This window comes from Cygnus olor, chromosome 5, assembly GCF_009769625.2.
Source record: "Cygnus olor isolate bCygOlo1 chromosome 5, bCygOlo1.pri.v2, whole genome shotgun sequence".
NCBI classification, from domain to species: domain Eukaryota; kingdom Metazoa; phylum Chordata; class Aves; order Anseriformes; family Anatidae; genus Cygnus; species Cygnus olor.
Window position 1 is genome coordinate 8926250 of NC_049173.1, and position 14616 is coordinate 8940865.

The 14616-nt window shown below is 40.9% G+C and overlaps 1 protein-coding gene across 6 annotated transcripts; it reads left to right on the top strand.

Moving 5' to 3' along the window:
• The first annotated feature begins 242 nt into the window (after positions 1 to 242).
• Positions 243 to 14389, top strand: LOC121071787 (SERTA domain-containing protein 2-like). 6 transcript variants are annotated; one of them, XR_005820770.1, is made up of 4 exons: positions 243 to 390; positions 2922 to 3040; positions 5307 to 5398; positions 6493 to 8080. XR_005820770.1 is itself a non-coding variant. In XM_040560513.1 (4 exons), the coding sequence occupies exon 4, from the start codon at positions 10709 to 10711 to the stop codon at positions 11558 to 11560; it is 852 nt and encodes a 283-aa protein (XP_040416447.1). In that variant the 5' UTR covers positions 244 to 390; positions 2922 to 3040; positions 5307 to 5398; positions 10705 to 10708; the 3' UTR covers positions 11561 to 14389. The 6 variants fall into 6 exon arrangements, 4 of the variants coding, with proteins under 4 accessions (XP_040416447.1, XP_040416446.1, XP_040416445.1 ...); XM_040560513.1 differs by lacking the exon at positions 6493 to 8080 and adding an exon at positions 10705 to 14389 and having other exon boundaries at positions 244 to 390; XR_005820771.1 differs by lacking the exon at positions 5307 to 5398.
• Positions 14390 to 14616: the final 227 nt, after the last annotated feature.

The following is a 14616-nucleotide window of genomic DNA, read 5'->3' on the forward strand; positions in this document are numbered from 1 at the left end:
CGCCCACCTCCGCTCTCCTCCCTTTCCCATTGGGCCGCGGCGCGGGGCCAGCCGCAGCCCGACCCCCTCCTGCCTCCCAGACCAGTCAGAAAATGGTTGCCGGGCAGGTTGCGAGGGCCGCCGGCCAATGGGAGAGCGGCCAGCTGGCGGCGTGCGCGGCCCCCTCACCCCCACCCCACCCCCCCACTCACCACCCCCCCTCCCTCATTCCCCACCCCGCCGCCGCTGTGGTGCCGCGGGCGGAGGGAGGGAGGGAGGGAGGGGACGGCCGGCAGGGGCGGAGGCTGCCGGGGCCCGGCGGGGGTGGCGCCCGCCTCCGCCTCCCGGAGCCCCAGCACCGCCGCAGGGAGCCCGGCCGGCTGCCTTGGCACGGCGCGGTGCGGCTCACAGGTGAGGCGGCGGCGCCGTGAGGGGGGCAACGGCTGAGGGGGGTGGTGGTGAGGGGAGCCCCTGAGGGGAGCGGGACCGGGGAGGGGTGGGGGGGGGTGAAGAGGGAAAGGGGGGGAAAGGGGGGGCTGGAAGTTGTTAGCGCGGTTATAATTAGCGCCGGGGGGCAGGGAGGGGGAGGAGCGCAACTTTTCGCCGCCCGGGATGGCGGCGGGTACCGGGGGGGGGGGGGGGGGGGGCGCAGGAAGGGCCGGCCCCGAGCCTCGCAGCGCGGCCGGGCCGGGCCCTTCACGGCACGGGGGGGTGGGCACCGCCCGGCACGGCCCCGCCGGGAGCGGCTGCTGGGGAGGGGCAGCGAAGTTTGAGGGGACCCCACCGAGATTCTGAACCTAAACTCCCCTCGGCACCCGCCGCCGTCAGCCCGTCCTGCCCGGGTTAGGCCCGGGTTGCCTTCGAAGCGCGTCCCGGAGCAGCCCGGTTCCGAAAAGGCAGCCCCGTCCGGCAGGGCTTTGGTTTGTTTGCCGTCCTCCTGAGGTGCTTTTGGCCCCAAGTTAGCCGCAGGGTGGGAGGTGCCCTGAAAATAAAGGCTGGGGGCTCTGCTGGCTGAAGTGGCCCGAAAACAGGTACTTGAAAAGTGCAGGGGAAGGCGGTGGACGAAAATGAAAGGGGAAAAAAAAAATCTGCTGCATGTATTATTCATAGTGATTTACAGCTACCGTGGGTCTTGTATAAGTTTTTTTTTTTTTTTTTTTTTTTAATAACAGGTTGTAAAATCTAAATCTAGTAACCTTACCTCTGTACTCCTTGCTGTCACTCGTTCCTATATGAAATCATGTAGGGGAAAAATTACAACCTCAACCGTTAATTCTGCAGAATTTCTGTGCATTATATAATGAAGGAGTCAAATTTGATAACTCCTTGGACTCCACCTTCGTCTAGTAAAAGGTCAGACTTTTAAAACACAAGGGACAGCATTCATTTTATATCAAAGACTTTTAGACTTTTTCTTAACTAAAGCTAGTCAAAAACTTTTAAATGTTCTGATACACTTGTTAGCCTTCTTTTTTTTTTTGAGAGTTCTTTAATGCTCAAAAGATTGCACTTGAAAACGAAAGGACAAATGTTTTAAGTGCATAGAAAATGCAGTCAGTGAACATTCTCCTCCCCCCTGTGACTTAGCAAGTACACTTTAATAAACCTCAGTTTTGACCTTTTAAGCTCTTGCTGTTTCAAGCCAAAAAAGATAATGAATTTTCATTTGTCTGCTGTTTTTTTTTTTTTCTTAATTTTTTTTTTTAACTACATATAATATGGATCATCTTATGATAGGAAAGAAGCCAGCTTCTGGGAGGAAGAGGGGGCTATTGCTGTATTTATTACTGTGGATTAGATTTAGCATTATTAGGTCAGGGGCATCTTGCTGATGTTTTACTGCATCTTTTCAGTTCCAAGAATCTGTAAACGGAGGAGCCCTTTGGTAGCACCAGGCAATGAGTTGCTGTGTAAAATGAACTGTATTCATTTACTGCTCCATCTGCCTAAATACAAGACTGGCTTTCACTAAAGAGTTGTAAAATAACATGAATTCCTGTTTCTTAAATACGGTCTTTCACAATCATCTGTCTAACTTGATCTTTGCTCTTGTGGTAACTTTGTAAAGTGATTGGAGCGCTGCAGCTGGGGGGTGGGTCTCTGTGTGTACCTGTCTATGTTGCATGCACACAAACATGTCAGGTACAGTGCAGACGGTGGGCTGCTAGCCTGCATAAGGGCTTTTATCCTTGGAGCTGAGAAACGTGGATTCTACAGGTAGAGTTGAGACCTCTAGGGCATGGATTGTACAACTCCTTCTGTGTTTTCTAGCCTCCTTCATAGTTGACTGTCACTTCACCCTTTTTGTGTCTCCCACAGTTTCCAGTGCCTTGGTCTAATCCATGATTTAATCTGTCTACTCTGTTGGCAAACTGCAAATGCTCCTTTATCGGGATTTTGATGAAAATGATGATATGCTGAATATAGCTTGCAATTTAAAGAGTATCCTACCTGTTATCTTCTTGTAGGGGTTTTGTGCATGCTGAAAATGAGGAAAACTAGGGAATTTCGTAAAAAATTAACTCCTTTTGCAGTCTGTAAACATTAGGGGCTAATTCTGAAATGTACTTCTTTACAATTCTTGGTATAAGCTCTCCTGATTCATGATTTGTGAAACTATTACAAATTTCAGTAGTGTTTAGTAACCTGAAGAGGTGTCGCTGCAAGTTTTCACTCCAAAGCCTAACATTTGGAGGATCAGGATTCTCTCCTGTAGTATTAATTTATGAACGCATTTCATGCGTTCATAGGTGAAACTACGAGGTCCTCTTACTTCAGTGCATTCATGAACTTTAGTTTTTCTTATTTCAGTTTAACTGCTTTAGTGGGATTTAGCAGAAATAATTTTAAAAGTTGTACTGAATTGTGTGTTTAATAATTCTGGTTTAAAAAAATAGTAATGAAATATTCTGTTTTTTTTTTCCTTTGTTTTTCCCCTTAAGTCACATCATCCTACCTCTGTGGATGGCTTGGACTCGTGCATAGTTCAAGACTATTGGATGACCACACTTTATGCAAAATCTGGAATCTTCCTGCCTGGACTCCTTTCAATTTTCTAAGGGTAACTACTTGTGTATTTTTATTGAATCATATCTTACGTGGATAGCCCATGTTCTGATAATCAGCTGTAGATGTTATTTTTGTGGGCTAGAATGATAAACTGAATAATAATGTTTAAGATTGGGGTGTATGATATAAAGTGAAGTGCTTTAGGCTTGTTGAACACTGTAAGTTCTTTGGTTTGAATATTCTGAATTTGATTTTTTAATGTATTTTTTTCCTTTATAATGAGACAGTGCTATAATGTAACAAAAATTTGTAAAAATGATCTTTATTAAGATCACTGCATTGGATCCTTGTTAACAAAGGCCCCAGTCTTATAGCGAGGCCCACTGTGCAGCTGTTGAGTCTGATGCAGTTTTTCTACCATGTGCCCGTGGACTTTGCACAGTATTACAGGCTTCTTGTGAGAGGAGAAGGCACTTTGGATACTGGAGAAAGGTTGCTGTAGGCCACTGTGTTAGGGAAAATGGAAGTGATTTCTGAGCTGGTTATTCAAAGTTACCTGAATATCCCATACAGAGAGCTAAAGATTAATGGCATTTTTTTTTGTTTTGTTTGTTTGTTTTTCTATCAGGAAAAGAGCCTTTTTTTTTTTTTTGGTTGCACTTACTGTTAATGGTCTGATCTATTTCTAAGTATGGGTGTGCAAATTTGACATTGTTAATAAGCTATGGCTTTTGTTCTTAATGGACCTCTATTTAGGTCACCGTAACCCTAAAATATATGCCAGTATTAATTAGGTGAATGCATTCAGTATGTCTGTATTTGAAGTAAACAGATAGTGCAAGGAAAGAGGATTGAGAGCTGTTCAATTGATTAGAACAAGCTCTGAAGAGGTTTGTCATCACATTTAGAGTTCTTTTCAGTAAGATTTTTCTTAGATGGAACCGTGGTTGTTTGGTTGTTGTTGTTTGGATTCCTGTATGTACTCATTTTATTATGATATAGTTTTATTTGGGAAGTTTTCAGATTTGGTAACTCTTGATAAGGTGTTAGCTTTGCTACCTGCTATTGATCCTTGGTTTAAATGATTCCAGAGCGTTCTTCCTGCTTAAAAAAGTAAAAGGAAAAAAATAATCTCAATTTCCTGAAAAATACCTGCTAAACACACATGTATTAAAAACATACACCTGTGAGCTTTGTTGGTGTGGAACTATAGTCACAAGTGGAGAGGAGTGACACTGTTTTTGTGTTTGTGTAAGTATGGAAGTTTTCCTCTGCCTAACACTGGTATTGCCTCAGCACGTTTATGTATCAGCCTCTAGTGATAGATATCAGCTCCTAAGAATACGTTTCATTTACTGTTGTAAATGGCCTAGAGCCACTTGTTTTTAACTTGTGGAAAGTACACATCGTAACAGAGGAGGTTCTTGTCCAGGGTGAAATGTTGTGCCCTGAAACTAAGATAGCCATGGTAGTTTCTAAAGCAAATCTCTTACCAGTGCAGTATGAAAAAAATGAGAGTAAGGAACTTAGGAAGATGTCCTTTAAGTGCAGGAATTTTCCAAATCTAATTAGACATGATACAAATAGCTGGGGGGGTGAGATTCTATCTAACTTCTAAATCAAGGTAAAACGCAATCTGAAGTGCTTGGTAAACAGTATTTCAGTCCCTGAAATATTACGGTATGATACATATTTGTTCACTTCTTCCAAAAATAATGAAGTGACAGTGGACAGGTTATGAATTCCAGGCTGTAATGCTGGGTTTGGCTTACTCTTCCTCTCATTTCTTTCCTGTTCTTAATGAATACTCTTCCGCATATTTTTATTTGCAAAATGTGGGAAGGGATGTTAGGTGCATCCATAGGTATGTTTTCTATTTTTGTTGTTGGTGGTTTTCTTACTCTTTTTTTAAGTCTGAACAGTAGCATGTCTTGGTTCTGTGTTGTAGCTGCTTTAGCAGTAACAGAAAGACCTAGGTGTGTTACAGATTGGGATTTTGTGACCAGACGTTGACATCAGTTCTCCCTTCTCTGGGCAGCTCTTTTCTGGTTGTTTCTAACTCCTGCAGAGACGTGGTTACATAGGAGCTTAGGTATGGGAGTAAGCTGGTAGGACTGCACTCCTCCCTATATGTACATTTTTAGCCACCTCCAGCAGTTACTCATCTTGGCTAAAATGGGGCAGGGCGGGGAGGGGGAGACTTAAATACATCTTTGTGTATTTAAAAGCGTATTCTGGTCCAGGTTACTTTTTACTTTCATGTCTTTTAAAGGTGTTTAATTTTCCTTCCCTCCCTTCCTCTTAATTTCTGCTAACAGCCAAGGAGCGGTGGTGTGGGGATCTCCAACGTTTGCTGAGGACACCAGATCAGATAGGCTGTTCTGTGTAGTCTGACGGCTTACTGGGTTACGTAAGTCATGTTCAAGCGATCAGTGTTAAGTCCGGATGGGAGGAAAGGATTTATGCTGTGTCTGTTAACTGTACCTTCAGCCTCACCTTTCTTCTGGGCAGCTTCTTATACAGGCAGTGCTAGTCAAGACCCAGCCCACCACTTAATTAAAGCTTATTGAGGTTGTCACCTATGCTAAAACATACGGGGGATAGGGGAAGGATACCATTAAAACCAGTCTGCAGCGTATGCTGAATAATTCTGAGAAACATCCATTAGCTGTGGGGATGTTTGTCTTCCTTCACGTTTCCTGCAGATGGATGCATGCTTGTGAAATGCATCCGTGGAAGAGAGGAGAGCAGGAAATCAGGTTATCAATCAGCTTCAGTCAGTCACTAACACGAGTCTCTGATCCGAGGAGACTTCTAGCAGGCTTTACTGTTAGTTATTTTCCATGGTTATGAGCCAAAGGAGACTCTGAAAGAGAATTACCTAAATTACAATAGCAAAGAGTCTCTAATTTTGATGTGAATACAAGTTAGCAGAGCTGCCTTACTGAAAACTGGACAGACAGCTTTCACTCCTGAGGTGCTTGCACCTATTCAAGTCTGACACTTTTGTGTCTCGTGAGGAACAGTTGTTTATCACCTGAGACAATTTTAGGCTGAAAAATGCAACGCTGTCTGTATGACAGGAAATAGGAAATTTGAATTTAATAACTTTGGAAGAGAAGCCAGAAGGGACCACTACTGATGAAATAATTTTGACCTCCCGTGTAGTGCAGGCCAAGTACTCTGTTGGTGATCTTGCCATTTAAACAGTCTTTAATGGTAAATGAGTAATTCTTGTGTAGTTAGCTGGAGTGCTTGTTTTATGCCTGAAAAGTATGTGTTTAGACAACTTTAACTGTGCCAGTCATGTTTTATATGCTCATGGTTTTTGAAGCTTTTCCGTTCTAAAAATTAAAAGCTCTGTGCGGTTCCAGATTCTAAATGTTGTTTAACTTGTTCTTAAAATGTTTTTGGAAGGTGAGGAAGAAGAAATTTAGTAGTTTGCCCAAGTAGGAGTAATTGAGAGTTTTCACATGCTGTGTTCTTCTTTGTGACTGTTTCCAGCTGCACTTCCTAACCATGTGTCAGTGGCAGCTGCACTGCACTATCAGACCCCGTGACAGATGGAGCTGTGTTTTTCCTCTGAAATGGTGGCACGAGTCCTGTATTGTCCACAACACGTTGCAATGTGAATTTTTCTTGGTAGGCTGGAATGTTTCTTCTGAGTAGCTGCAAGCTCTGACCAGGCCTGTTTGTTTGGTATTCCGTGCGGATCTGCCAGCCAGTGACGTGCCTCTTCCCTCCAAGTTTTTTCCAGCTCGGGTACAGTGTAGGATTACAGAGCATGGAGGCTTCTTCTCATCTTAGCAGGGAGGAGTTCACATGAAATGGACTCCATGGAACTGGAAGTAAATGAGGAACGTGCTGTAAGGGGCAGAATTTTTATGTATAGTCTCCTTCATAGTTCATGGACATAGGTCGAGAGTTTGGCACTTCTAAATGTTCAATTCACTTTTTCATTTTCCACAGAATAACTTAAAATAAAAAAGCATTTTGCTATAAATGGCCTGTGGCTCAGTTTGCATTACTACAATGAGAGAAGATGAGAAAAGCCAGAAAAAGTTTCTGAGATCTTACATTCCTCATTGTTCATATTTGTGGTTTTCTTTTTTTCCATGACAAAAGATTCTAAAAATGTGGTCATTGAACTTTTTCTTAATGGTCAAGGAAACGCTTACAGTTTGCCTCTTTTATTGTTGAACAGCTACGCATAGACTTCACATTAGAACTTGGCATAAAGTTTAATTTTTGTTCAGTTTATTTTCTTACAAATTACAGAGTTATCAGATTGGCGTGTGCCAAAATCCTGTCACTAGATGCAATTTTCTGAGATCTGAGTAGGTTCCTAGAATTGGACAGGAGTAAGGAAAGTGCAGTTTCTAGGTGCCCTCTTTGTACTTCACTGTGCCTAACTTGTGCTTCTTTAAGTGGGCTGTGTGGTTCTGGTAGGGCTGACAGCTGCACCCGGTGAGCAGCAACATGCATCAACGTGGAAACGTGGATTTTTGTGTGGACTTGGTTGTTTTCCCTAGTAATAAAAATTGAAATGAGGGGAACACTGCATAATTAAGTAATGTGATCGATATATCGCAAAGTAGCGCTGCCAAAAGAGAGAGTATTTGACTGGTTTGGGAGTTCTGGTTTTGGGGTTTGTGTTTTAATGCATGATGCTACAAAAGGGCAAATTGCTTATAAAGTATGAGGTAGTTTAAGAAAATGACCCTGTCAGAAATTCTTATGCTAAAAAGTAAAGCAAAAGGCCTGATAAAATGTAGATTAGCTGGTAACAAAGGGGCTTTGTATCTTTTGTAGGTCAGCAGCTGAGTGTGTTTGACAAGAACTGAAATTTAATGTCTCCTGTAGCAACCATGACACTAGTGATTTTCAAACCCGCTGTACCAGTGGTACTCTGGTTTTATTAGCCTTTTTCAAATTATGTAACCTCTGAAATCACCTCCCTCCTGGAGGGGAGACTTGCAATTAGGGAAAAATCATACTAAACAGGCAGAATTTATGAAACGTAAAATAGGAGTATGTTTGTAAAACACCACCTTAGACATCTGCGGAATCTGTTAAGTAAAAACGTTTGAAGTTGGAGCAAATAATGTTTCTTGAATTTAATTTTTATAGTTCAGGGTACTGTCACACTTGAACTTTGTTACGTATTTCTAGAATGCTCTAGGACAATTTTTTATGAAGGAAATTTGAGGAAGGGAAAAGGCGTCTGCGTATATAAGCATGAAATATGTAGTCTAATTAGACTACTGTATGACTTTAAAAGTTAAATATTTGATTTTAAGTTGTTCTTGTGAAATTATATATCTTCGCTTATGCAAGTTTGCTTGCTCTTAAGCTTGTGTACAGAAATTAAAGACCATGTTTTTGATATGTTAGAAATTAATTATTCATGTAATTCAAACAGATAAGTCTAGTATTTCCTGTGTGTATAATATAGTGTGAATATATATTTGAAAATGTATTAAAAGCAGTAAAGTGGCAAAAACAAGTCTTCTGAAAATATAAAATGACAGAATTAGTCTTCCGTGTCCAGTCTTCATTTACTTGCCTTACGAGTATGAACTTTGGTCTGCACTAGTGGAGAGAAAAGGAAACAGCTAACGTGCAGTGTATGGGAAGGATGGCGCGTAGTGAGCACGTGGCTGTTTTGATGCATGGTTTTATTCTCCATTCGTACAGGGTCTGTGGGCATGCCTTAGTTAGCGCAGCATTTAAATGCTACTTAAAATGGAGAATTAATAATTTTCTTGATTTATTTTTTTTTCAAATCGTTTGGAGACACTAATTATCTCCATGATATGTCACAAGTTGGTATATTTAGTAACAGTCTTATTGCAAAGGTCTGTATAACTTGTAGTTTTCCTTAGATTGTGTCTGAAGTTACCAGTTGCTGACAGCATTGTTGATGGTTTTGCTGGGGATACCTGGCACACACACACACACACACACACACACACACACAGCCCCCAAAGTACTTCCAATTATTATATTTGGTGCTGATCTTGTTCTGAGTGCTCAGCGCTGCCTGGCTCTGTTGGTTCTAGATGGGATGCTGGGATGGGGTGGGAAGATTACCGACATGAAGAGGCAGCCACATTCAGATATCTTTCTTTAAGACATTCAGCTGCTGCTGTGGCGGTTCAGCAGAAAACTTTGGAGTAAAGCACACTTTCAAACTTACAACATTTAAACTTACATGATGAACTTAAAAAGTTTGCAACTTTGGCAGAATTGTTCCTCCAGAGGAGCTGAGTTCTCCACCAGCCTAGTCCAGGCAGATGAATGTAGCCATGGAGCCCTGCAGTGCTTCCTGCAAATCTGGAGAAATCCTGAAAGTAAAAGAAGCTTTATCTTGCTGCCATCTCCTTGTCCCCAAAAGTCTGGCAGCTGGCAGCTGCAGCAATCAGCTGAGCTGTTGCTGGCAGTATGCAGTGCTCACATGAAAAGGAAGTTGGGAGGCCCTCTGCAGTGTGCAGTGTCTGGATTGTTGTGTATGAAGGATCTGCCCTAAATCTGCCATGGGGTGTCTAATTTGTGATTGCTTAATATTCTCTAATTGTTTGGGAGTGAGGTCTCTGTGTTCCATGGACACATCGAGATGTGTACAATCAAGATTTTACCTGTGTTTCCTGCTCGTGGTATAATTCTTTTCCTTGTGTGCACAAGTGGTTGCTTAGTGTGTGTTGTCCCTACTAAATAAAACGCTTTGTATTTTGATGCTGGGTAATCATCATTCAAGCATGTATTTTGCTTGGATCACCTGTATTTTAGGTGTGTATGCCTACAATTAGTTTTGGTGTCACTGTTATAGACCCCCCTGTATTTCAACGCAAAAGCACACAGAGCAGGTGGGAACCAACAAAGTTCTACTTCTTTACTGTATCTATTTAGCAGGATTGGTCGCTTCTAAAATTCCATTTGATAACCTCCTGCTGGATGTCCTCAGAGTTAAGTCAGTAGCAGGTTGTGAACCAGTAGGCATGAGCACTGATGATAATCCTTGGAGTTCTGCAGCCAAGCCAGATTTAGTCTCAGGTACGAATTGGGTAGAAGGATTCCCTAGGAGGCCCAGTTCCTGGTCTTGCTGTGTGGTTTTACTGTAGTAAAACAATTTTAAGTCACCTAAGAAGTGAGTTCTATAAAAGAGACACTGGTCAAGATGTTAAGAATACATTAATGAGATTAAAAATGGGTGTTAAAACTAGTTTTACATTCTAAGCTACTGTGCCTAGAAACAAGTGAATGTTAAATTGAAAATGTTTAAATATAAGCATCTATTTCATTTCATATGGACATAAGACTTTCATCACTAATGAGTTTTGTATTCCACATAATTTAAATGGATAAGGCTAAAAAACACAGCTAACCTCGCGAGTTTTAAAATAATTAAGTTCATATCCTCATAGTAGAGTTAAAAGTAAACCTTCAAAAGCAGTCTAAGAACTTCTAAATACTGTTTTTCAGACAGTAGTTACTGTATTTGTCATGTTTTCTCTCGAAGAAAATCCTGTGAAGCAATACAGTTGGAAAGTGCATCTTCTCAATGAGTGTGCTATGTAGGATTTTATTGTCTTTCAGTGTTTTATGGCATCAGAATCTAAGTCAACCAATAAATTGTATGCTATGGACTTTTGAAAGTGCCTGTTGAGATCTTGCAGAAGTCTTGCCCAAGGTTAATTCAGAGTGTTTCCCTTTCAGGTTCATGTTGGGGAGAGGCCTAAAACGCAAGCTGAGTGACTATGAGGAGAACATGGCTGGTCTCTCTAGTGCCTTCGATTCCAGTCGAAATCTGCCATATCCGCTTAAGAGGCAGCTGGTGCTTAACATGTGCCTCACCAAGTTACAGACTTACAAAATGCTGGTGGAACCGAACTTGCACCGCTCTGTCCTCATAGCCAACACCGTGCGGCAAATTCAGGAGGAAATGAGACAAGAGAGTAATCAGCAGCCAGTTAATGTCTGCGCTGGCATTACTCCTAGTACTCACAGCTACACAGGGATGGAGTCATCTGGGATTTCCCTACAGTTGCCTTCAGGTATTAGTCAGCAAGAGTCTAACTGTTGTGACTTGCGGTCTGCAGAAGACCAGATAGAAAATAGCCTGCTGATAGTCTCAGATGATGATATGTCATCTGCTATTTCATCAATTCTGAAGGATTTAGACTTTGTAGAAGACATAAGCCCACCTACTTGTCTGGTTCCTACTGGAGACGACCAGCCAAAGTTTCCAGAAAATGCCGGTCTAAAGCTAGAAGATGATAGACAAGATTTGAAGGGAGCTGAATGCGTGTTTGGTTCCTTTGAGATTTCAAATTCAACTAGCTACTTGAAGGATTTGGCAATAGATGACATTTTTGAAGATATTGACACTTCAATGTATGATTCAGACTTCTGTTGCCCTCCGCTAACGCCACCCAGACCACCACCTCTTGCTACAGAAGAACCGTTGAAAACCTTCCCATCGTGTAATTCTTCTTCAGCAAACAACATTCAAATATGTAGAACAGATCTGAGTGAGCTGGACCACATCATGGAAATTCTCGTTGGATCCTGATACTTGTTTTACCCAAAGATACTTTTTGACTGCCACTCTCATTTGGTTTCAGGATAAAAGCCACTGGAAAAGTTGTAAAGAATTATTTAAAACACAAAGTAAAGAATAATTTGTCCATAGTGGGGTTCTCTAATTCCAAAACTTTTACGAACCAGAAAAGTGGCAGTCCTTTTCTTTTTTTTTTTTTTTTTTTTAAGAAATATTTATTTATCAGAACTGTGCAATCATCTTTTTCCTTCCAGGGTGTATGTGGAACTATAGGCACATACCCTTATCACCCCTCATGCCTCTTTCAATAAACTTTTTTATGTGCAATTTTTAATTTGTCAGAAGAATTTACATGCAAAACAAATTTCATATGAGATGATCTTTTACAAAGCCTCCACTTTATTTTTAATATCAGAGTCTATGCCAAGTTGGCATATGTCAAGTTGCATAGTTGGATTGCCTGGATGCAGACGCATTACTAGAGATGGGTATATTTTAAAAATGAGACACGCTTTGCTTTCTTTTGGTCGGAAAAGCAGATCAAGACACTTGTCAACAAAGTCTCTTGCATTTTCTAAAGCATTCAGAACTATTTATTTTTGTAAATTTTATAGTCTTTCTACATTTTACTACGTTATTTCATCATAGTTCAAATATAATGGACTTCTAGTTGGATGTGTTTAGCACTACCTCTGAGCTGAAATGCTTTAACTCTTTCCAGTGCTTCGTCTAAGACTGCAGATCTTTTTGTTTCTATTTTTTTCTGGGGGAAAGTACTTCTAACTCATTAAGCTGATCCTTTGACAGTGACCTAGCTGATTTGTGAAATCAAGGGTATTCAATGTTTAAAAACTTTTAAGTATTTACAAATGTAATTTATATGTAGATTGTGCAATTTAACAATTTTCTGTCAGTATTATGTGCTTAGATTTTGAATAATCTTGGCGTTCTTTAAATTAAAACTTACTATGTACAGGTAGCTTTTTAATCTGTTTTGGAAAACACTGTCCTTCAGCTCTGCTTTCACTACAAAGTTTAAGATGATTTTTATGTGCAATATTATTTAAAAAAGATACACCTTTGTATACCTGGCATTGTAGAAAGGAACGCTTCAAACTTAAAACTTCTAGCACCTTGGGAGGATACTCGAGGAGTCACCGTTTCTGTATCCTTTAAGAGACGAAGTTGAGAAGGCTTCCTGCTGCACCCACCAGTGCTCGCTGTTCTGAACGCTCCTGAAATACTCGCTGGTAGGCGGTGAGTCAGTGCCGATGACTAAGAACCGTCCTGCAGCTGTGTCTGTGGGAGCTCAGGGGTCTGACTGCTCGGATGCAGCGTCAGGACTGGGGCCTGCCCGTGCTTTGAAAGCGTTGTTCTGGTGGTGGCTGATGGCTGTGCTGCAGGCTGTACTGAAGGAGGGTTCGTGTGTGTGTGGCAGGTGTGTATATAAGTATATATAAGCGCACTCGTTAACTGAAGATGAGATTTGCAGTGAGAACTATTTTTTCTGTAAGACAGTTTGGATACTGTTTCAGCTTGAATTGAGGTCTGTATTGATCCTTGCTATTGTCTTCTGAAGTACACACTTGCACACTAGTTATTTTTAGGGGTTTTTGATTGTGTTTTTTTTTTTTTTAACTATAAAACTTTTACTTTGGTCTTGAAAGCTGCAGCACCTGTCTGATAAGAAAATCTGTAGTTGTAAAAGCTTTGCTTCGTTTTTTTTGTTTTTGTTCTGCTGGGACTTTACAAGAATGGGGCATCTGCAGAGAAAGAAAACATCTACTGTGTGTTGCATCTCACAAACGTTGGAGTCCTGGCCCTATTGACGGTGCCAGGGTATCAGCTACTATTTTTAGTCTTAACTGATGCTGTAGCACACCTACCTTGTGCAAAGATCTTTTAATTTTTAATTTTTTTTTTTTTTTTACTGTGACTCTTTTGGTTAACAGTTAGCTGCCAATACAGTTTGGTATCCCAGACCAGTGGAGAACCAGTTCAGGTCACATCCTTGCAGCCATCTGGGTTGTTTAGCAACCGAAGGGTATAAATGTATTTATATGCATATAATGTATTGATTCTAATATAAAACTTCTGATCTAAAGTATTTTGAATTGCTGGATAAAGGGATTTGTTTGAAGAGTGTATAAGTAGTTCTTGGAGAGGTACAGCTTCAGAATGTACACAGATTGTGCATTGTGTATAGACTACTCTGGCTTTTCCTCAGCCTCTACTTTTGTATTAAAGATATGCCTGAATAAATCCTTGAAATATTAAGGGCCTTCTGCACTGTGATGAAGCAGAGTTGTGGTTAAAAATGTCTTTAAATTCAGTGATGAGGAATAAAATAAAAAAGACTGCATTTAATTTCTTCTTGCATTTGAAAATATGGAATGTTACTATGCAGTAAAGATATTTTGGTATTAAAATTATATCATGTAGCAAATAGTGAACAGTTAATTAATCCACTTACCTTGCAACCCCAACAGAGAGAAGACTTCCTTTTCAGCATTTACGTGCTGAACTTTTTTGTACACTTCATAAATAGATGAAATTGTTGGTACATTTTATCAACAATACAAAATGTGATTTTTGTTAAATTGCTTGCCACAAAGCTCTGTTTCTAATTGCTTGCTTGCATCACAGTGCCAAGACCATAAAGCTGGTATGTAATGCAGTTCGGTAATGTATGGAATTATGTGCAAAGGGAAGATTAATTTTTAAATATGCACAAACTAATTTTAAAATCCTTCCATGTAAAATGAAGTTAGAGGCTAGTTGTGGTGGACCTATTTATTGTATGTTTGGAAATAAAAGCCACAGTTTTGCAGTTTAACCATTTATATTTGAAGCCTCTAGTATTTGTTTTAAAAACAAACAATTACCTTGCCACCTTTCTTTCATCCTTTCATTTACAAAGATGGAACATTTTCCCCCAGGTGGTTGCTTTTATACTTTTTTTGGAAATACAAAACACCGGTGTTTCATCCCGTTTGCACGTGAGGCTCGTCCACAGAGAACAAGGGATGTTGCGCAGAGCTTTGTCCAGCTGGTGGGTGCGGTGGGGG